Source organism: Ursus arctos, unplaced genomic scaffold (genome assembly GCF_023065955.2).
Source record: "Ursus arctos isolate Adak ecotype North America unplaced genomic scaffold, UrsArc2.0 scaffold_6, whole genome shotgun sequence".
NCBI lineage: Eukaryota > Metazoa > Chordata > Mammalia > Carnivora > Ursidae > Ursus > Ursus arctos.
In genome coordinates this window covers 17,433,095-17,454,978 of record NW_026623078.1, presented here as the reverse complement: position 1 = coordinate 17,454,978, position 21,884 = coordinate 17,433,095, and the positions used below count along the sequence as shown (strand labels likewise).

Below are 21,884 nucleotides of genomic sequence, written 5' to 3'. Positions count from 1 at the left end.
ATCATAAATAAATACTATAAAGTTGTTCTTTGTTGATGAATTCTAGATAATAAACACAGAAGGGGTGATAAAAATTTCAGTCCCTAATGAATAATGGGATCGGGTTGGCAAACCATCAGCCTGGGGTCAATGTAATTACAATTAATTACATTGTTCTTTCAGTTAATGCTTTAGTTATCTATTTTCTAGTTAAAATGTATTATGATTCTTTAGTGACTTTTATTATGTTCATTAATAATAATCCTTAGTACTTTGATCCCTAGGAAAATCAGAGGCTCCTTAAAAATATGTTCAAAATCAGTTATTTTTGAACCAGATGCAATATCCCAGCCCATCATTAAGGTAAATGCATTTTAAATATGAACAGAGACATTCTTACTTTTTGTGTGTATATTTTACCCTGCTCATTTCTATAATATTTCTCTCTCAATTTTATGCAGATTCCTTTGAGAGATTGCATAAAAATAGGAAAACATGGAGAAAATGGATCCAATAGACACTTTGCAAAGTATGTCATTGTTACTGTTTAATTTTACTTCTACCCCCCCCAAAATTATATATTTTTAATGACTTCTATCTGCATTGTAGGACAAAATCCGGGGAGATTTCACTCATTTTCAGTCAGGTAAGCAGCACATAGTAAATTTTTTTCCTAACCTCAGTGAATATACACACACACACACACTTTTTTTTTTTTTTTTTTTTTTTAGCACGGTGACATTATTTATAGAAATCTCAGATGAAGACTGTTGGAATAGATGTTTATATGCTTTTAAGATTGAACTATTGAGAACTATATTTTTTTAAAAGCTGTGATTCCCTCATGAGATCCTCAATTTTTTTTTTTTTAATTTATTTAAGATTGTATTTATCGGGGCGCCTGGGTGACGCAGTCATTAAGCGTCTGCCTTCGGCTCAGGGCGTGATCCCAGCATTCTGGGATCGAGCCCCACATCAGGCTCCTCTGCTGGGAGCCTGCTTCTTCCTCTCCCACTCCCCCTGCTTGTGTTCCCCCTCTCGCTGGCTGTCTCTGTCAAATAAATAAATACAATCTTAAAAAAAAAAAAAAAGATTGTATTTATTTATTTGAGAGAGCAAGAGAGACAGCACAAGCAGGGGGAGGGGCAGAGGGAGAAGGGAGCAGGGAGCTGAGCAGGGAGCCCAATGCAGGGCTCAATCCTGGAACTCTGGGATCGTGACTGGAGCCTAAGGCACACAACTGACTGAGCCACCCAGGCGCCCCGAGATACTTAATGTTTATAGAGTTGCGTGACACCCACAGGCTGGTGGTTTTGTCCTCTTGAGTTCTGACAGCGTGTGGGGGTTGAGCTGAAAGCACTGTGGTCCCTCCTGTGGCCTCTGAGCCATTTAGAAGGTGGGAGGCCTGCAGCAGAGCACTGAGGGAGATCTCAGGTTGACTCATGGTGACAACCAGGGCACCAACTCAGGATGTGCCAACTCATACAAATTATGAGGTTTGGGATTCTGACCTTTTTTCATCCCAAATTTATGCGGCATATATATATATTCCCAGTATTGTGCTTAATACCGGCAACATGGAGAAAAATTAAAACACGGTTTTTCTCCTATCATACACTTAGTTCATCTATAGTGTTTTTTTTTTTTTAATTATATGTAATACGGGAGTAGAGGGCCTCTCCCATTTGCTTTTTGCCCTGGATTTTACCTTCTTCATCTCTAAAATGAGAGGGTTAGAGATCAAGTTGTCCCAACTATGTACAGAGCCCTAATTCGGTGAAGTGTTCAAAGGAAAATCCTTCTGCGGTCAGGTAAGTTTAGGAAAAGCTGTGGGAAGCAAAGACACACCTTTCTTTATTTCAGCACTTGACTCGAAGCCTTAGCAAACAGACAGAGAGAGGGTCCAGAGGAAGTGCCATGAGGGACTCAAGGAGGCAGATGGTTGGGAACAGAGTTTTTAGATCACTTACCCCTTCTGCTCATGGAACACTTTTTAATGCATATTGAAAAGTATTTTATGAAAGTTGGGAGATATCAGCTTAGGCGATTCTCTAGGTCTGATTTCCATGAGTCAATGAATCTTAAGGAAGAAAGCATTTCACAGCCTATCTTTGACTTCATGTAGTTTTAACTGGCATATAGGCAAACAGTCTGTAGCCACTCTGGGTGGTGGTGGTGGGGGCAGAACACCATTTTTAATCATTGTGGCCTGCACCTGTGCTCTCATTGTTTCTGAAGTATTCTTCTGCATCATGGTCGAATGCTAGAAAGTCTGTATCTTGAAAGGAAGAGGTAATTTTTCAGTCAGAAGTGTGGTTTCCATTATAAAAATTATCCATAAGAAGAGGTCTCATGTCAGGCAAACTCAAAACCAGCCTCACCTCCAAGGGTGACCAGTTAGTCAATCTAGAATTATTTCAAACTTCTGGATTGAGTACACAATAAAAAAAACCTCAACTTTTGTGGGTTTTGACTACCTTAAGTGGTCACACTGTTTCAGAAATATGTTATGGTCCTTTAGGCTTTAGAGAGTTTTGCTTCCAAATTTTCTTTTGTAGAATAAAGAGGGGTGTATGTGGGTGTAAATAATAGTTTTTATTCATGTATTTGTATGTTCAGTAAGTATATTCAAGGTTATGAAGCTATAGGAAAGAATAAAATATCCAAAGCCCCTCTCCCCATGGACTTTATCTTGAGATGGGGGCAAGAGACAATAAGCAGACATCTTCTATAGTGAAGACAATGCCAACAGGACGAAAGGATAGAGAAGGATGAGGAGCACGTGTGCTGCTGTAGATAGAGTGGCCGGGGCACCTCGCCAAGGAGGTGCATGTGAAGGCAACCGCTCAGAAGGCCTGAGTGAATGAGCCAGGCAGTATCCTGAGCAATGGAGGCCCTGCGAGGCCAGTGTCCTGGTGGGTGGCAGGCACGGTGAGGGTGACTGTGCCTGGGGCAAGGCACAAAGGGCAGCTGGGAGAAGGGTTGGAGCAGTGGCAGGATCTGTGTCATGGAGAGCCTACGGGCCACAGTAAGGAGTCCGAATAAAGCACAAAAGATAAAAACCCCTAGAGAGCTGAGAAGAAGAGGGGCACCATCTGCTTCGTATGTATTTGTACATCTCTTGGAGGCCTGGTAGATAATATGCTGTGGGGGGAGGGGGTATGAGCAGAAGCAAGGAGGGCCTTTAGGGGTGCGGGAACCCAGAGGTTTTGGATCAGGATGGTAGTGATGCAGGGTGAGAGGCGGTCAGCGTCTGGATATATTCTGAAGGAAAGCCCCACAGATGTGCTGATGCATTAGTTGTAAGGCACAAAGGAAAACAATCAGGAATGACTCCAGCAGGGTGGATAGCAGTGCCATTTACTGCTGTAAAGAAGCCTGGAGAAGAGCAGGCTTTGTTCAGAATGTTGCCTCTGAGAGGAAACATCTGGTAGGCATTTGGGAGCAATGGTGTGGGTCTCAGGGAGGAGGCGGAGATGAGAAAGAGAACCTGGGTAACGCCCTGGGGCTGGATGAGGCTTCCATTGTGCACAGGGCATCTGAGGACGAAGCCCCAGCAGCTCCACCGGGGGGGAGGTTAGGAAGACAGGGTCCGAAGAAAGACAGTAGGAGCAGTGGGTGAGGTCGGGGAGGGCCAGGAGCCGGTGGCTGGAAGCCAACTGGAAAACTGCTTCAGGAAGAACTATCAACTCTGTCCTGTGCTCTGAGAAACAGAATCGAGGAAGTCCTTAGAACAGACTCTTGGATTTGGTGACATGGCGATCTTTGCACCTTTTGTGACCTTCTCAGGACTGGATTCTGTAATGTGGTGCAGCTGAAAACCAGTCCTGAGCCCAAGAGAAAGTACAGTCAGCTCTTGCAAACAGTTTTGCCACAAAAAGGAACAGAAATGGCAAAAGGAGGATATAAGACCAAGGGAGGGTTTTTATCTATGGTTTGTTTCAAATGGGAGAAAGTGCACGAGCATATTACCACAGAAGCAAAGGTTTTGAACAGCTGACAGATGGAGGGAGGTCTGCATTCTGTGGCCTAGTCAAGTGGCTGGTGTTGAGGGCCCAGCCAGGCAACCCTTCACCAAAACAGTCGGGAAGGCAGGGCTAAGGGTCCAGGCTCCATGTTAATGGCTCTGGGGCTGACGTTGCTTGTTAGACACGGTTGCTGACATACAGTGTAAGTGTATATGAAATACCGTGTGCCCAGATCACCTCTAGAGAAGAGAAATTTCTTTATGTTAATAAATGTATTTCATACCACAGTGACTCTGTTTTACCCATTTCTTAGAAAATTGGCCCTTACATTACCTTCCTTCGGCCGTCTACTTGGTTACTTGGTAAAAGTACCGACATTCATAAAACATCTTAAATATTTTATTTATCCAGTAGTGATTGCTAACTTGTTGCCTTGATGAATCTCTTGTTAATTTAATATTTGTTATTCTAACATCAGAACATTAAAGTCATACTAAGATTAATGCAAGGGCTTGAAATTGAGATTATGTAACAATGATTTAAATTCAATTCATAATATCCTGATTTATGGTAACTCATTACTCTGAAAATTTTTAGTTATTTTACAAGCATTGATTTGTTTTTCTCAGGTATATTTCATTAAAGAACACAACATTGTTGCCCCATATAAAATCGAAAGGGTAAGTAAAGCCTTTCATTTATTCCTAGCAATTTGTATAGTGATTTTAAGCAATAAGATTTTGTGACTTTATTAACATCTTTAATCAAATATAATAATAATGAGTATTTAGAACCTTGTTACCAGCACTTAAAACAGAATTACCCAAGGGAGAGTTCAGTCCAAGAGATTTCAATTAACTTTTTGACTTCAAAACAAATGTGTCAAATAGGGGAGAAAAAAGCTTTAATTATTAGATTAAAAATTGAAATCAGAATATGTATCATTTATAAGATTATTTGCTGGATATCACTGAGAATGTATTTTTTTAAATGCTTGAGAAATATTTATAGGTTATAAAGTACCCTTATTTGGGAGCTTAGTCATAATTTATAAATTCTCTTAATTGGGAGAAGCTATGAGTAGACTTGAATAGAATATCTGGCTTTCCAGGACTTGTCAGGTAAGCATAGATGTTACATTTAACCATTCTGGGCTTTATTTAATTCTTTTGCTTCAGCTTTTACCAGTACTTTTACCACAAGATATTTTATAGGACCTGCATTATAGGATAATACTTTATAGGACCTGCATCAGGCTAGTGCTCTGGATAGGGCCACCACCTCTGCGAATGAGGAAAAGCCACCCTCTCTGAGCAGACAGCCCTACAGGCCGAGTCTCTGTCTCTGCAGTTTCTCAGCCAGCACTTGTGGGACACGCGGACCACACGCTGTGGCCTTGGGGGTTTGTGCACAAGAAACACTTGCCTGTGCCAGTTAGTCAGAAACTGTAAATATGAGATTTAATAACTCTCAGGTGGGGCTGTTGGCATTTGGGGAAGGATAGTTCTTAATTGTGTGGGGCATCCCTTGCCCTGCAGCCTGCTCCCAGGCTAAACTAAACACCCCTACTACACCGTCACCCCTGCTGTTGGCTTGTACCGCCACACATGGACAAAAGCCTCATGGGGTTGGTAGGATACCCCCCACCTGAGAACCACTGCCTGGGGGACTCTCCTTCCTAAAGCTCTCCTGATACCCACTTGAAGTGCAAAGCTGTTCTTGGCCCATTGTAAAGTTATGTAAAGGGAGACGAGGGAGGTTGTCTGAAGCAAAGAAAAGCTCTTTTGTTCCAGTGTGAATTAGAACACCCGAGAATTTCCAGAGTTTAAAAAGAGGGCTACAGTGACACTGATGGTGACCATGAGAGATGACAGAATAGGAAGTCCTTATTCCTCTCACGGAGACACTGATTCAATCAACAATACATGGACCAATGCCTTTTGTGACAAACCTGGAAACCAATTAAGAGGCCCTGCACCCCAGCTTAGCATGAAATCAGCCTCATTGAAGCTGATAGGGATGTTTGTAATATCCTGTCAGTGTAGGCCCTCCCTAGACACAGCACCACGGGATGGGAGGGAACGCTCAGCCCCCAACTTCTCCCGGGGAGGGAGAGACAAGACTGGACCATGTGTCCAGTATTCTGACTGTTGGGGTGGCTGCCCAAGGGACTGGCTTCGGTCTTGCCTGTCTTGGAGTGGTGACAGGACCTGGCATATGCCCTAGATGCTTGGGGCCACTGAAAACAAGGAGGAGGGGACCCATAGTCCAGCAGACAGAGGACAGCACAGCTTGGCAGACTTTTCCTTGGGGCAAGGAGAAGAAGAGAGCATGTGACACATCACATTAACCTTCACAACATATAGTCCCCCATCCTCCGAGCACCACAGTATTTGAAGCAAACATTGACAGAATTGAAGGGAGAAATTGGCAGCAGCCCAGTAATAATAGGAGACCTCAGCGCCCCACTTTCAGTAATGGGTAGAACATCCAGACGGAAGGTCATTTAGGAAACAGCAGGTCTGAACAACACTGTAGACCAACCAGGTGGACCTCAGAGACACATAGAGAACACTCTACCCAACAGCAGCAGAGTCCACATTCTTCTCACATGCACATGGAACATTCTCTAGGATGCACCACATGTTAGGTCACAAAACAATCAAAACAAATTCAGGATTGAAATCGCATCAAGTATCCCTTCTGCCCACCATGGAATAAAACTAGAAATACCTAGAAGACTGCGTGCAAGTTGAATAACACCCTTGAACCACCAGTGGGCCAAAGAAGAAATAAAAAGGGAAATTAAAAAATACCTTGAGACAAACAAGATCAAAACCAGAACGTGCCTAAACTTAGAGAATGCAGCTAAAGTAGTCCTAAGGGGGACGTTCGTAGTGATACCTGCCTACCTTAAGGAACAGAAATGTCTCAGATTTAAAAACCCAGCTGTACACCTCAAGAAACTAGAACTAGAACCACAAACTGAGCCCGAAGTTAGCAGAAGGGAAAAAATAATCAATGTAGCAGGAAATCTGACAGAATCTACTCTCTCCTTCCAGAGCGGGGTGCAGGCAGATACATGCACAGGTCAGCAGGGGGGTTGCAGATGTTCTTAAAGGAATATGGTTTGAAATGCTTCTTCTCTTCCTTTGATTTGTTTCCCTTTTTTGTTAGGGCGAAATGGAGTATGTGTTTGAATTGGATGTTTCAGGGAAAGTGGAGGACGTTGTGGAGACCTTGCTTCAGGTAAGCCAGCACCTCACTTGGGCATTCACCAGGCAGAGAATTCAAAGCAAACTTAGGCAGAAACTTAAAAAAAAAAAAATCATATTCATACATCTCACTAAAACCACAATTTCCTTTATAAATGTGAAGCAGATTTACTTGAATATGTTGAATTTGAAAACTGTATACTAGGAAGAAGCCATAGATATATCAGAAGTGATCTTAACTGTTGCTAAATAACAATGCTGTTTTTCATTGCTTCTAAGGAAATACCTTCATATTGTTTTAGAGAAAAAAATAAATTCTTGTATATCTGTAATATTGTAGCTTCACAGAGCATCCTGCCTTGACAAACTAGGGGACCAAACTGCTATGGTAAGAATTTCTAAAGTAAATTGCCTTTATCGTGAATTAAATTGTATTGGTGTTTTACTCATAAATACTTATTTTTAAATGTTTTTTTTTCTTAGATAACAGCTATTTTGCAGTCACGTTTGGCTAGAACGTCATTTGACAAAAACAGGTAAGTTAATGATTTCATTCCCTGATTCTAATTTGTATTTTTTAAGATTTATTTATTTTAGAGAGAGAGCGCACACACATGTGCAAGGAGGGGAAGGGGCAGAGAGAATCTTAAGCAGACTCCCCACTGAGCATGGAGCCCAATGCAGGGCTCGATCCCAGGACCTCGAGATCATGACCTGAGCCAAAATCAGGAGTTGGATGCTTAACCAGCTGAGCTGCCCAGGCGCCCCTCATTCCCTGATTCTAAAAGGATCGGACGTCTTCAACCCGTATGCCTCCTTCAGCTTGTCCCAAACCACCCATGTTGCCATCTGTGGCGCCCAGACCTGTGGTCGGGAATGCCCTGGCCTCTGCTTCTCCATCCTGACTTTGGTCAGTCAGCCAGGCCTGTTGACCGATGCTCCCTAAGATCTTTCTAGTCTGCCACCATCGTTTCCCACTGTTGTTGCCTGAGTTCAGGCCACCAACACCTTTGCTCGGAACAGTGTAACAGCTGTTAGCTTGTCCGCCTGACCCAGTCTTCCCTTTTCCTGTCCTCTTTTATCTACTGTACCAAGTGTACTTTGAAAATGTGGTTTTTCTAAAGAACTTACTTAATTATATCACTTGTCTGTTTAAAACTCTTCAAGATTTCCCATTGCCTTCAGGGTAAAGTTTTAACCTTCCATGGCTTAGGTTCTCGCCCTTGTGCCTACTCTGGTCGCTGGTGGCTTCTCTCGAATTCTGTGTGCTAGCTCTTTGCATTTATGCGGATCCGGAGCTTACCGCTTGGTCTCTTCCCTCTGAGCCTTTGGACATGTTGCCTGTGCCTAGACTGCTCGGCCTCCTTCCTCTTTTGCACGGGGCTGACTCTTACTTATTCATCTGATTTCAGCTTAGCTGTCGGTTGTTCCAGAAAGTCTTTCCTGACCCTTCAGGCTGTGATCAGTATCTTACTAAAGTGTCTTGCAGGGACGAGGAGACTACATTCCCACTGGTCCACTGTTTTTTTCATTGATTTTCTTGGCTTTTCTAAGTATACAATATATTTCCTGCAAATAATTATGGTTTTATATGAACCTGTTCTCTTATTTCTTTCTTGCCTGGTACTAAGTAGATTTGTATCTCATCTGCAATACCACTGTATCAACCACGTAGCTTCATCACAACGCCTGGCGTCTGCAGGTTCCGGGCCTCACAGCTTATTTTCCTTTTTAATTTATGTCTTCACTATTCTTGGCCTTATGCTGCACTTCTGTATAAATTTAGAAACAGCTTGTTGAGTTACATAAAAGAAAGCTCCCTGAGATTTTGATGGTGATTGCAATGAATCACTCATTTATTGAGGCCTCCTTTAATGTCTTCCTTATGGTTCTTTCCATAAAGGTCTTTCCTCTCTGGTGCTAGATGTAGTCCAAGTACTTAATATTTCTGATGGTGTTGTAAATGATGCCCTAAAAACCTCATCTTCCGTTTATTGTTGATATATAGAATGCTGTGGATTTCTGTGTATTCATTTTGTTTCCAGCAACCCTGCTAAACTTTGTCATCAGGCCCATTAACTTTATATGTAAACTCTTTAATATGTACAAAATCTTATGGATAAGTTATTTCAGGCCCTATTCACTATATATTTTTATTTTACATTCTTATTTTAGAGTTCTGCTGAATCTGTAGATCACTACAGCTTAGGACAACATAGAATGTAATGGTTGAATAGATTCATTTATGGATTATGAGGTGCTAGGCTTTTGCTAGACACTTATGTTTATAAATGAGGTTAGTGTGTAATATTCTGTTTTATTGCTATCTTTGTGAGATTTGTGACCTTCACACTCCATTTTCAGGTGTTGAAGAACTGTCAGGAAAGCCATCTGGCCAATAATGTTTCTGTGTGTATATTTGTTTGCTGCTTTTTCTGTTTCACCTTCATAGCGTTAATTTTCTTTCTGTTTTAATACTTGCAGGATATATTAGGTAAGCGGATTGCTGGGGGAAGAATAGCTTCCCTTTTAGGAAGGAAAAGGAATAAGAAGAATTAGCTTCTTTTGACCTACTTAGAATGCATAATGCTTCTAAGTAGCGACCTTTTCAATCTTGGGCCTCAGCGTGACATTAACTTAAAAATGGCTCATTCTGGAAGTTTTAATTTAACCCAGTCTCTAAAATGTTAGGCTGAAGAATTTGGGGAATAAAATTTGCAGTATAAAATAAGATATTCCAGAGTTGTATACTTCCTCTCAAAGAAAAAAGTAAACTTTTGCCAAAATAAGCTTTCATCATAGTTCTGAGGAAATACTTTCTTATTGAAGAAATGAAGGAGAACCATGTTTATTTTTCCCTACTGTTCATTCTGGGAATTTTCAAATCCTCGCAAATTGCAAGGGTAACATAAGGAACACAGATACCCTGTGGGTCACCAGGCATTAGTTTGTTAACATTTTGTCAGTTTGCTTTAGTTGCACGTGCTTGTGAGTACGTGTGTGCGCATGTATACATATGTGTATGTACGTGTAGGTAATGTGTACATGTATGTATATGTTTGTATTGTGTATAAAATACAGACCTTTTTCAGAATCACTTGAAATTACATTACAAGACGTCATGACACTTCACCCATAACTACTTCAACACGTGTCTCTCCGAAGGGTATTCTCTGGCACTCCTCCGTACTATACAATACTCAAGTACTGATGATTCTCTAATGCCATGTAATTTATACTTTCATATTCAGGTGTCCCCCATTTGTACCCCAAAACATCCCCTTTAAAGTACTTTATGTGGGACTAATTTTAGATCTGAAGAAAAGGTATAAAGATAGTCCACAGAGGTCTTTTACACCTGCCCCGCTTTCCCCCACTGCCAGAGATGCTCTGTCTGTCCATGTGGCCATAGTTGGGTGGATGGATTCCTAGATTGGTGATTTTTTGGATGCTATTTAAATTTGATTTTTTCCAGTTATTTGTTACTGGCATATAGAAATACAGTGGGTTTTCTCTTTTTTTTACACTCACCTTGTATTCTGTGACATTTCCAGATTTACTCATTGGTCCTTGTGCGTTTTTTTTATGTTGCATAGAGTTTTCTATATACATAACTGTTTAATCTGTGAATAATGACAGTTTCACAGAAATCCTTATGGCTTTTATTTCTATGTCTTTCTTCATTGTACCATTTAATTAATAGATGTGGTGGGAGCACATCCTTGCCCCGTTCTTGATCTTACGGGAAAAGGGTTTGTTTCACAACTAGAAGATGAGGCTAGCTGTAGGTTTTTCGTGGATGCCCTTTAGCAGAATGATGAAGCTCCCTTTTATTCCTGGTTTGCTGAGAGTATTTTCAGTAATAGGTTTAGAGTTTTGTTAAATGTTTTTTCTACACTTACTGAAATGATCACATTTTTTTCTATTTTATTCTGTTAATGTTGTGAATTACATTGATTGAATTTTTTCAATGTTAAGCCAACCTTATTCATGAGGTAAATCCAACTTGATCATGAAGTATTGTTTTTATATGCTTTGATATTACTGGATTTGCTTTGCTAGTGTTTCGTAAAGGATTTTTGCATCTGTGTTCATGAGGGATCTTGCTCTGTAAATCTTCAATATATTTGTCAGTATTTGCTGTCAGAGTTATGCCAGCCTCATCCAGTCAGTGTGGTGATGTTCCTTTATCCTCCGTTTTCTGAAAGAGTGTGTATTGGGTTGTATTTCTTCCTAAAATTTTTAATAGAAATTACTGATGAAGTCATACAGGCCTGGGTATTCTTATTTATTTGATTTATTTACTAGCCATGAGACTGTGTAGGCTGTCTCTTTCTTCTTGCGCCTGTTTTGGCAAGTTGTGGTTTTCAAAAAATGTGTCCACTTCATCCCAGGCTCATTGGTATGAAGCTCTTAAGGTCCTTTTGATGTCAGTAGGATCTGTACTGCTGGTCTCTCTTTCGGTCCTTACACCAAGGCTGTCTTTTCTCTTTTTTTCTTTATCAGTTTTGCCAGTGATTTACCAATTTTATTAACCTTTCAGAGAACCAACTTTTGACTTTATTGATTTTTCTCTACTTTTCCATTTTATATAAAATTGATTTCCACTCTTAGGATTTCCTTCCTTCGGCTTACTTTGGGTTTAACCATTCCTTTTCTACCATCTTACAAAGATGAGATCACCAGTTTTAGACCTTCTTGTAATACAAGTAGTACTTAAATGTCACTTGACCTCTAAGCACGGCTTCAGCTGCATCCCACACATTTTGATGCGTTATGTCTTCACTGTCATTACTGTAAAAATATTCTGTAATTTCCTGTGTCATTTCTTCTTTGACCCGTGGCTTATTTAGAAGTATGTTGTTTAACTTCTGAGTATTTGGGGATTTTATTATTATTTTGTTGTCATTGACGTTCAGTTGAATACCACCTCGGTTCAGAGAGTATATTCTATATGATTTCAGTCTTTTGCTACTGTTGAGATTTGTTTTGGGCCCAGCACTTGGTCTGTCGCGGTGAATGCTGCCCGTGTCCCTCAGGGGCATGTGGACCCTGCAGTTGGTGAATATCGTGTTCGGATCATCTGTACTTTGTGGATGTTTTGTCGATTTGTTCTATCAATTACTGAGAGAAGGGTGTTAAAATGGCCAGTAATGATTGTGAAATTATTCCCCCCATTACTGTTAAATTTATGCCTCGTGTATTGTGAAACTATATTGTTAGGTTCAAATACATTTAGATGTGTAATGTCTTCTTGAGGCGTTGAACTTCCATCATTAGCAAGTATCGCTCCTTATCCATTTGTCTTGAAGTTGGCTTTGTCCTCTTTTAATCTAGTCATGCCAGTATTTTCATTATGATTGCACATTAATGTCTTTGTCTATCCCTCTACTTTTAACCTGTGTCTTTATTCTGTTTCTGAAAAACACACAATTTGTATAGTTGATTCTTGCTTTTTACACAGTATGACAACCTCTCCTTTTTAATGGGGATGTTTAATTCGTTTATTTATTTAATTTTTTAGAAGAGAGCGAGCACGGCAGGGGACAGGGCAGAGGGAAAGAGAGAATCTCAAGCAGACTCCACACTCAGTGCAGAGCCTGATGTGGGGCTCGATCTCACAACCCTGAGATCACAACCTGAGCCAAAACCAGGAGTCGGATGCTTAACCAGTTGAACCACCCAAGCACCCCTAATTCATTTACAATTATATAATTACTGATATAGTTAATTTTAAACCCTCTTACTGTTTGTTAGCATTCTATTTGTTCTTTGTTTTTCTGACCCGACTTTTTTGCTGTCTTTGGGTCTTTCTAATATTTTTAAGTATTCCACTTTATCGACTCTCTTGAATTTTTGAGCTATGACACTTTATGTGTCATTTTTAGCGGTTGCTCCAGAGATCACGTTATGCCCCTTGTACCGCCGTGTGCTTCTAGTAACATGACAGGACTCGACAGCAGTCCGAGAACCTTACACCAGTGGATTTCCATAGAGCCTCTCCTGCCCACTGTCATCTTGTGGCCTTATACTAAATTTCTACATGTCGCACAAAACCCATAAAACAGTGTTCTTATTTTTGCTTCAAAAAGTCATTAGCTTTTTCAAGGATTTAGATATGTACATATGTGTCTATGTAAACTAAAAATATTGAAAAATAAATTTTCTTCTCTTTACTCAGATATTTAACTCTTTGCTCTTTCCGGTGCTCTTCTTTCCTCTCTGTAGCCCCCGTGTGTTTAATCCAGTGTCCCTTCTCCTTAGCCTGAAGAAATCTCTGTGGCATTTCCTATAGTGCAGATCTGTTCAAGATGATTTCCCTCAGCTTAGCAGATCTCTGTTTCCCCTTCATTTTTGCTGGCTGCGGACTTCTAGGTGGGCAGGTGTTACTCACTGCTGTAGACATTCTCATCCCATTGTCTGCTGGTGTCCAGTGCTGGCTGTGAAGCCACAGCATTTGTCTCGCTGTTGCCTCCGTGTCACATGTCCATTTCTCTGTGCTCATCCTGCCCAGGGACCTCGGGGTTTTGGGGTGACACACGCCTAGGAATCCGCATTCCCTCCTTCCCCATTTCCTCTGCCCCGTTTTCTGTCTCTTCCCCTGTAACTGGAGTTATGCTTATGTCAGTGTGTTTTATATATTCCCTCAGGTCTCACATACTCTGCTCTGTATTTTTTTTTTCTTCTTTTGTCCTCTTTTGTTTTGTTTCAGTTAGACCACTTTGTCGTGACCTGCTTTCAGCCTGACTGGACTTCTCTGCTGTGTCCAGTCTGTTGTTCAGCTTGTTTAAGTAATTCTTCATTTCTCTCTCTTTTTTTTTTATTTTGATATGTTAGTCACCATAATTCTTCATTTCTCTTATCTGGACGTAGAGACCCAACTAAATGCTGTTTGCCTCCAGAAGTGGTCGCGCGCACCCCTTCTTGTGCGGGGGGCTCTGACAGCATGATCCGTGACTGAGGGGGTGAAGGCTTCATGGCAGCCATAGTTATGTTCCCTGTCTCTGCTGCCTACGATTCTTTCTGGGGAGCAATCAAGACTTTCCTCCAGTGGGGCTCGGGACCTGAGCACATGAAGGACCCTAGAGATATCTTTGTGCTTTACGGCTGAGCCACCAGCTTTCTGAACCCTGGGAGACGTCCCCCGTCCCCCCGCCCCCCCGCTCTCCACCCAGTGGCAATTTTTGCACCTGTGCTCTTCAGTCCTGACTCTGCTTTCTGCTTCTCTCTAGACCTCTCTCCTTCCCGCAGCCCTGCCCCTTCTATCTGTCACAGGTGGCTCCTCTTCCCGCCACCCAACCGTTGCTCTCTTCCTTCAGGTTTCCTTGCATCTTAAGCTTTCTGATGGTTTTTAAAAAGGCTTGTGTAGCTCTTCTAGTCGGTGTGTGTGGTTAGGGTGGCAGCTCTGAGGTCCCCTTCACTTCCTAAGGAAGTAGAAGTCTCTCCCGCGGGCTTTCATCCCATTGTCACTTATAACAATGGGGGGATTTATTTTTAACCAAGTTATGTAACTAAGGAATTGCCTTCAAATATTGATGACTTGGTTGTTTTCCCTCTCATTTTTTTCACTAGTTAGTAAAGAAAAAAGAAAATGGACTTTTTTGACTAAATAATTTAGGAGGGGTAGTGGAAAAATTACATTTGACTGGTTTTACTGCAGTAAAGCCACAAAAGAACATAGCTTGGAACTGACATTCAAGGAATTGTGATTATGGATTCATAGCCTTATAAAGTGCTGTGTGGAGTAAATGGCACCTGTGACTATGAAAATAGGTCTCAGAGACACAACAATAGAAAAATATGTCAATATAGGAATAGTTTCCAGGCCAATTTATTTTGGGAGGAAGAAGAGTTCAGCTGTCAAGTGTTGCTTGGTATTACTTATTTGTCTTCTCTTCCGTGATAGATAAACCCATCTGTTGTTGTTGTTGTTGTTTGAGTTCTCACTAGACCATTGAAAAGAATGTGTGGGGATAATCAGAAGGGGGAGTGAAGCATGGGAGACTATGGACTCTGAGAAACAAACTGAGGGCTTCAGAGGGGAAGGGGGTGGGGGAATGGGATAGACCGGTGATGGGTAGTAAGGAGGGCACGTATTGCATGGTGCACTGGGTGTTATATGCAACTAATGAATCATCGAACCTTGCATCAGAAACCAGGGATGTACTGTATGGTGACTAACATAATGTAATAAAAAAACATTAAAAAAGAAAAAGAAAAGAATGTCCAGTTTTTGTTTTTTAAAGAATGTCAGTTTTATTTAAACAACCAATTTATAGTACCATTTTTCTTGTATTAAGTGTAGTGTTTAGACAGGTGCCATGCGCAGTCACACGGTAGCTCCCTTCGAGAAGGTTAAACCTAGGAAGTAAATCGATTTGTGATTTTTCTTACTTTTGCTGAAAACTGTATTGTCAGATTCCAGAGTGTGTCTGAAAAGCTGCACATGGAGTGCAAAGCGGAAATGGTGACACCGCTGGTGACGAATCCTGGACACGTGTGCATCACTGACACAAACCTGTATTTCCAGCCTCTCAACGGGCACCCGGTAAGGAGAGACACAGGGTCAGATGGGGAGCTGCTTTCGCACCGGAGCGGTCAGCTTTCCTGGGGACTCGGCCTCACAGTTATGGTGTCCTCATAGTTTGGCGAGGATAGAAATTCCACCCCCTTCCCCTCCAGCAGCTGTGAGTTTAACAGGCCTCCCCATGTCCTCCTGATGCCCGCTCATCCAGATTCGAGCTCTTCTGGTCTCTTCCCAGTAATTCTGGGGTCACTAGCTCTTGCTGTGAAAGAAACCCTGCCTCCCTCTCCCGATTTTAGTAAAGGGTTGTTAGAGGTTCATACCTTTCTCCTCGGAAGCACTTCTGGAAGAGACCAATGAAATATACTAAAATGAAAGGGAAATGGGTATTTTCTGTATATTTGCTTCTGTGTACATGTATGTGGTTATTTCTTGTATCTCTTTAATGAGGAGCAAAGTCAGTAGATCTGAGTCTGTCTCAAGCAGGATGACGTGTTCTGTACCAGCCAGCGCACGGGCGCCTCTGGAGATGCTGTAGTGCTTCTACCGTGATGGTGGAAACAGTCTTCTCCTTCACAATGATTTAGACTTACTGGGCCAGATAGTAAAGATACACTCGGATTTCCACACTAAAATTTGTAAAGATACGTTGCTTTATCTAGATCTGAACACTTTTTGGAATGGTTCATTAGAAGACCAGAAATGCTAATACACTCTGATAGTGCGTTGGACCATTTGGCAGGGCAGCTTAAAGAACGTGTTTTCTGTCATAGGAGGCCGCGTCCTAGAAATTCTCCTCCAGGCTGGTTTGTCAGTCCTTTTGCCACTAAAACAGATAATACTTTTCTGTGAAAAATGGTGCTATGACAATTCTGTCCACCAGGTGGCGGGGCACCCTCACCAAGCCCTTCCGCCGACACTACACGTTCTTACCTGGTGTTAATAGTTGGAGGGCTTCAGAGGGGAGGGGGGGTGGAGGAATGGGATAGGCTTGCGATGGGTAGTAAGGAGGGCACGTATTGCATGGTGCACTGGGTGTTATACGCAACTAATGAATCATCGAACTTTACTTCAAAAAAAAAAATTAAAAATTAAAAAAAAAATAGTTGGCTTGGCCACTACTGTTACTATGGCTTGGGTCAAAAACCTTTGGGATAATATCTGAGTATGTGCTGTAGCTTCAGGATCCCAAATCTCTGGGCTAGGATCCTTGAGCAGTCTTCAGGCAGTGTCCACAGTTCCACGTGTGGGCTTTTCCTCTCTTTCTCGGGGGAAGGTGGATGTTTCAGCATTTAGCCAATCTCAGCAGCTTTTCTAACCTCGTTCTCCTCTCACTAGTGTTTTAAGCCTCTTGAGAAGCAAGAAAATTTTCCTCCTTGTAAAGAAAGAAAAATTTAGAGGCCCTGCTTAATACCGTAGTTGCTTATGAGCCTTCATACAACGTAGTTTTTACGGAGATAAAGGACAGGATTCTAAAAAAAGATGTGCTGTGTCAGTTCTAAGAAAATCAAAGATAGCAGAATTCCTGAGAAGTTATCTGTACCAGCACTTTAATATCCCTTATCACTCAGCAACCTTGCAGGACCCTGAATGATAGATCAGTGCATTATCATTTTTGGGGTCGTGAGCGAGGGTAAAGAGACTCATCCAAGGTCATAAAGTTAATGGAAAAGGGCAGACCAGGACGTAAAACCAGAAACGCCTTGTTCTAAGAGCTGCCTTTCCGATTGTTCACATGTAACACATCGGGAAGTCAAGATTTGGCCACTTTTTCACCTTTCTGATACTAAAGGGCAGCTTCTAATTGTGTCTGAACATTGATGTTTGAGATTTTCTTTCTACTTTTAAAGAAACCTGTGGTCCAGATAACACTCCAAGATGTCCGCCGCATTTACAAAAGGAGGCACGGCCTCATGCCTTTGGTGAGTTCCGTGGAATGTCACTTCTGGGTGGATGATTGTCATATCTTCAGCTTAGCCAGTGGTTTGTTGACTTGTAAACACTCACGGCATGTCTGAAAAGTGCCAAGTATGTTGTATTGTAAGCACATTGACTCCAAGTCTTTCTTTTGGATGAGCTGTGTGTGCACACGCGTACCTACACAGCACACATATTCATACAAACACACACACATATGTGCATCGCTGAATCAAATTTATATGTGGGGAACATAAATAAGACCTACATATAAAAAATATAGATCTTTAATTGAAAGGCTTTTGTACTTACATAGCTTGTTTTGAGATTGCAAGGTAAATACAGTGCTATTTATTTTACTGTTTTCTTTCTGAATTTATAGGGCTTGGAAGTGTTTTGCACAGAAGACGATCTCTGTTCTGACATCTACCTAAAGTTCTATGAACCTCAAGATAGAGACGACCTCTATTTTTATATTGCCACGTATCTAGGTATGGTGCTCACCCTTCATTGTCTCTCTTCATATGAGGGTAGTTCAACTCCTCAGTACCTCGGATAGGAAATAGGAGGAGAGATACGCTATATCTAGAATCACCTCTCTGGGTCTCCTTATTTCTTCTCATCAGGAATTGGGGTTGGCAGAATGGCATTCTAAAAACTAAATCATAATTTCATATAAATGGAATTTGGCAGTAGTCCATTCCAATTGTGTGTTTGAAAAACTTTCGATAAATATATTTAAATGTTTTTTTATATTTTAACAACCCCCGAGTTGAATGGATTATAAAGAATCCATCTAATTATTTTTCTGTTTAGTCATGTCTATATTCATTTGTGGAAACCAAGCCTTGGTTTCTTAATATGAAGCAGTGAGTTGCCCAGTCATGTGTTTGTGATCATTAATTGTGGTCTTAATCACAAAGCTGGAAAACAACACGAAAAGAACACATGAGTCTTCTGTATTCAGAATGGTACCATGAGACTTGATTTGCTTTTAATTAATAGTTCCTCAGTCTCCCATAAAAATGTGAATTTTCCCACCTTTTTCAGAAAGAACACCTGATTTTTCTTTTTAGGCATAAATATACGAAATTGCATGCTTGAATTATTCTTGTATACGGAGTTGTTACATAACTAGAATGGGTTGATTTTCAAAAATAGATGTTGGGATTTTATTAATGCCATCTTAACTTTGTTTGCTGTTCTTACTCCCTTAGAAATAGAATTTTCCCTCAGAAGAATAATTTATTTTCAATAAGGAATATATTTTATTTTGTAGTGGGCTTAGAGTTCAAATTTTTTTCTTCTCCATTAAGCTGTTACGTTTAATGCCTTAAGTAAGCTCTGATACAAGGTGACTGTTATTCTCTGCCTCCTGATTAAATTTTTTTAATTTTATTCCTCTAACTATATAACAAGATTACAACAAAAACTCAACTTTCATGGTGAGCCCTAAAATCTCAAGTCAAAACACTTGCCGTGACCTAAACCTAAAAACCTGCCTTCTACAGAGCTTCCTTATTCCCTCTCATCTTATTCCTCAGGTTGGTCGGACTTTCTCTGAGGTGGTGTGAGTGTGGCGAATGAGAATAAGGGTTTTGAGTTTTTAAGCTCTTTCCTCGTAGCTGGTTAGAGAAGAAACTTGGTAAAAGTAAATAAGGATAAATATTGAATTTACAGAGAGTTAGATAATTTTCTTGGTGCAACCAACAAAACGTTGAAAGCACAATTTCCTGAACAAAATAAAACAGTTGAGTCACTCCATGCTCTCTGAGAGGACAGCTGTCCTTGGTGCCACACACTCTGTGATTCCTTGTTTCCTGAGGCTATTCTCCGGAGGGGGGTGGGGAGTGCAAGGGTAGGGGCGTGTTGCTTTCTGGTTCTTCTCTTTGGAGAAATCATGTTTTCCTGCCAGACACATTTTTCTCCTTCAGCGGGTTCTTTTCTTTGCCTCACTCCTCACATGCATACCTAATACATAGGCACTGGCAAATCTGTGGTAGTAGACCTCTTCCTGATCTAAAAGAAAACTCAGATTGTTTTTGTTTTGGTTTCATAAAAAATGGAGGAAATAAACTTTTACAAACGGCCATGGCTTCTTAAAGGCGTTAAAACTCAAGCAGTTTGTATATTTGCAGGCTGTATATCATATAGTAAATATTATGTGTTACCATGTAATACGTATTTGCTCCATACCTTCATATTTGTTTTTATTGTATATTTAATATATACGATATGTTTTATATATGTAATAATATTCCCACCTGGTGAATATCCTTGGAGATATTCATATTTAATGTAACAGGTATTTAGTGAAAACCAACTACGGCCTACTTTTCATTTCCTTAAAATGTATTTTTCAAAAATGCATTGAAGGGTCTACGTTTAAAACACCTAGTTTTTGGGGCGCCTGGGTGGCTCAGTCGGTGAAGTGTCTGCCTTCAGTTCAGGTCATGATCTCAGGGTCCTGGGATGGAGCCCCACATCGGACTCCCTGCTCAGCGGGGAGCCTGCTTCTCCCTCTGCCTCTGCCTGCCGCTCCCCCTGCTTGTGCTCCCTCTCTGTCTCTCTCTGTCAGATAAATAAATAAAATCTTTAAAAGAATATATTTAAAAAAACCGTCTAGTTTTTACACACTCAGTACCACTTAGCCAGCGTTCTCCAAGTTCAATGGCGACCTGCGGGCCCTGTCCTCCCCAGAGCACCATGTCGCGGAGCGCACGGCCGAGAGCTACACGCTGCAGTGGCAGCGCGGGCACCTCTCCAACTACCAGTACCTCCTGCACCTCAACAACCTGGCGGACCGCAGCTGCAACGACCTCTCTCAGTACCCCGTGTTCCCGTGGGTAATCGACGACTACTGCAGCGCCGAACTGGGTAAATGCCACAAAGCCGGGTGTTTAGAGAAAAGCAGGAGTTCCATTGTGATGTGTAAACAGATTCGAACCCATCTGGATATTTGTACTAACGATTGCTAGTTTCCATTCTGAGGTACTGGATCAGTGTTCTCTAAGTTATATGGGTTTTATGTGTGTTTTCTCCACTCTCTCGTATATTCTTTTAATCCTAAAAAAAGGACTCACAGACTTCTTGAAAGACATGTGCAGAAAGTATGGCTGTGTTTTTAAGCCATATCATCATTACCTATAATGACCACATTTGAGATACTTAAGTTTTTCACTTTGAAAATTTGGGTTGTCATATTGTTTTAAAATGCACACTCAAAAGTGTGATTGCCAAATGTAATAATTATTCCTTCTGGAACATTTAGAAAGTATTAACATATTTAAAGAAGGAAATAAAAATCATCAATAATTACATTAATGAGAAATAACCATTTTAACCTTGTGGTATATGTGTTTCTCTCAAATTATTTAAACAAAAATGTGGCTATATTATGATTTGATTTTGTAATATTCTAAATTATATATTGTGAACAATAAATTCCTCTTAGACAGTTTACTAATTGAACCCTTACACTTGAATGAAATGACAGACTTTCTGGGAATATGAGAATTTATTTCTCTGATAATATTCAGTCCCCAACTCTCAAATTCTGTTATTATTGCACAATAATAATATTCACTGTAATTCAAACTTCAGCAAATCGTGGTAGAAGAATACAGACTTTTAAAATGTGCTTATTTTTTATTGTCGTTTTTGTTGGAATATGGTTTTCTTAAACTTAAAAAAAAAAATCAATAATCAGGGCATTTTCAAGTTAGAGATGCTACTCTTGAGTGACTTGCTGACTTAAAACTCAAGCCCCAACCTTTACTAACTAGTTACATAAGTGACTTTCAGAAATACTATAATTCTAATGGGTCCGTCTCAATTTTTAAAAATTATTTTGGAAATAAATCTGTGCATGTATATCCATGGGGGGTAATGTTATTAATTATAAGTTTGCTTGCTTTAATTAATTCATTTTTTTAAACCGTATTTATTTCCACAGATTTGTCAAATCCAGGAACCTTCCGGGATCTTAGCAGGCCAGTAGGGGCCCTAAACAAGGAACGGCTGGAGAGACTCCTGGTACGTGGATTTGGGGATGCCCGGCTTCTAAGCAGCTCCCTGAGCCATGGCCTCTGTCTTTATAGTAAGGGAAACTCCTTTCTCCAAGACTTAGGGGAGGTCTATGCCCAGTGACTAGAGGACCTATGTCGTATTTTTTCTTACTCCCCTCTTTGCCCCCTGCCTTCCCCTGTGAGTTTAGCTGCTCACCCACCCGTTGTTGGCATCTTTTGCCTCCAATTCAGGAAGTAGGAGGCTGGCCTGATC

At 40.9% G+C, this 21,884-nt stretch overlaps 1 protein-coding gene across 8 annotated transcripts in view; it reads left to right on the top strand.

The window, feature by feature from the left end:
* Positions 1–21,884, top strand: part of NSMAF (neutral sphingomyelinase activation associated factor) — a 57,945-nt gene that overhangs the window by 20,026 nt on the left and 16,035 nt on the right. For all 8 annotated transcript variants that reach the window (XM_048212388.2, XM_048212390.2, XM_044390354.3 and 5 more), the window contains exons 3-14: positions 264–342; positions 441–508; positions 589–625; positions 4,577–4,627; positions 7,125–7,196; positions 7,503–7,550; positions 7,646–7,698; positions 15,581–15,710; positions 17,537–17,608; positions 17,986–18,094; positions 20,304–20,480; positions 21,559–21,638. In XM_048212388.2, the coding sequence (XP_048068345.1) occupies positions 264–342; positions 441–508; positions 589–625; positions 4,577–4,627; positions 7,125–7,196; positions 7,503–7,550; positions 7,646–7,698; positions 15,581–15,710; positions 17,537–17,608; positions 17,986–18,094; positions 20,304–20,480; positions 21,559–21,638 (976 nt within the window). The remainder of the gene's footprint in view (positions 1–263; positions 343–440; positions 509–588; positions 626–4,576; positions 4,628–7,124; positions 7,197–7,502; positions 7,551–7,645; positions 7,699–15,580; positions 15,711–17,536; positions 17,609–17,985; positions 18,095–20,303; positions 20,481–21,558; positions 21,639–21,884) is intronic.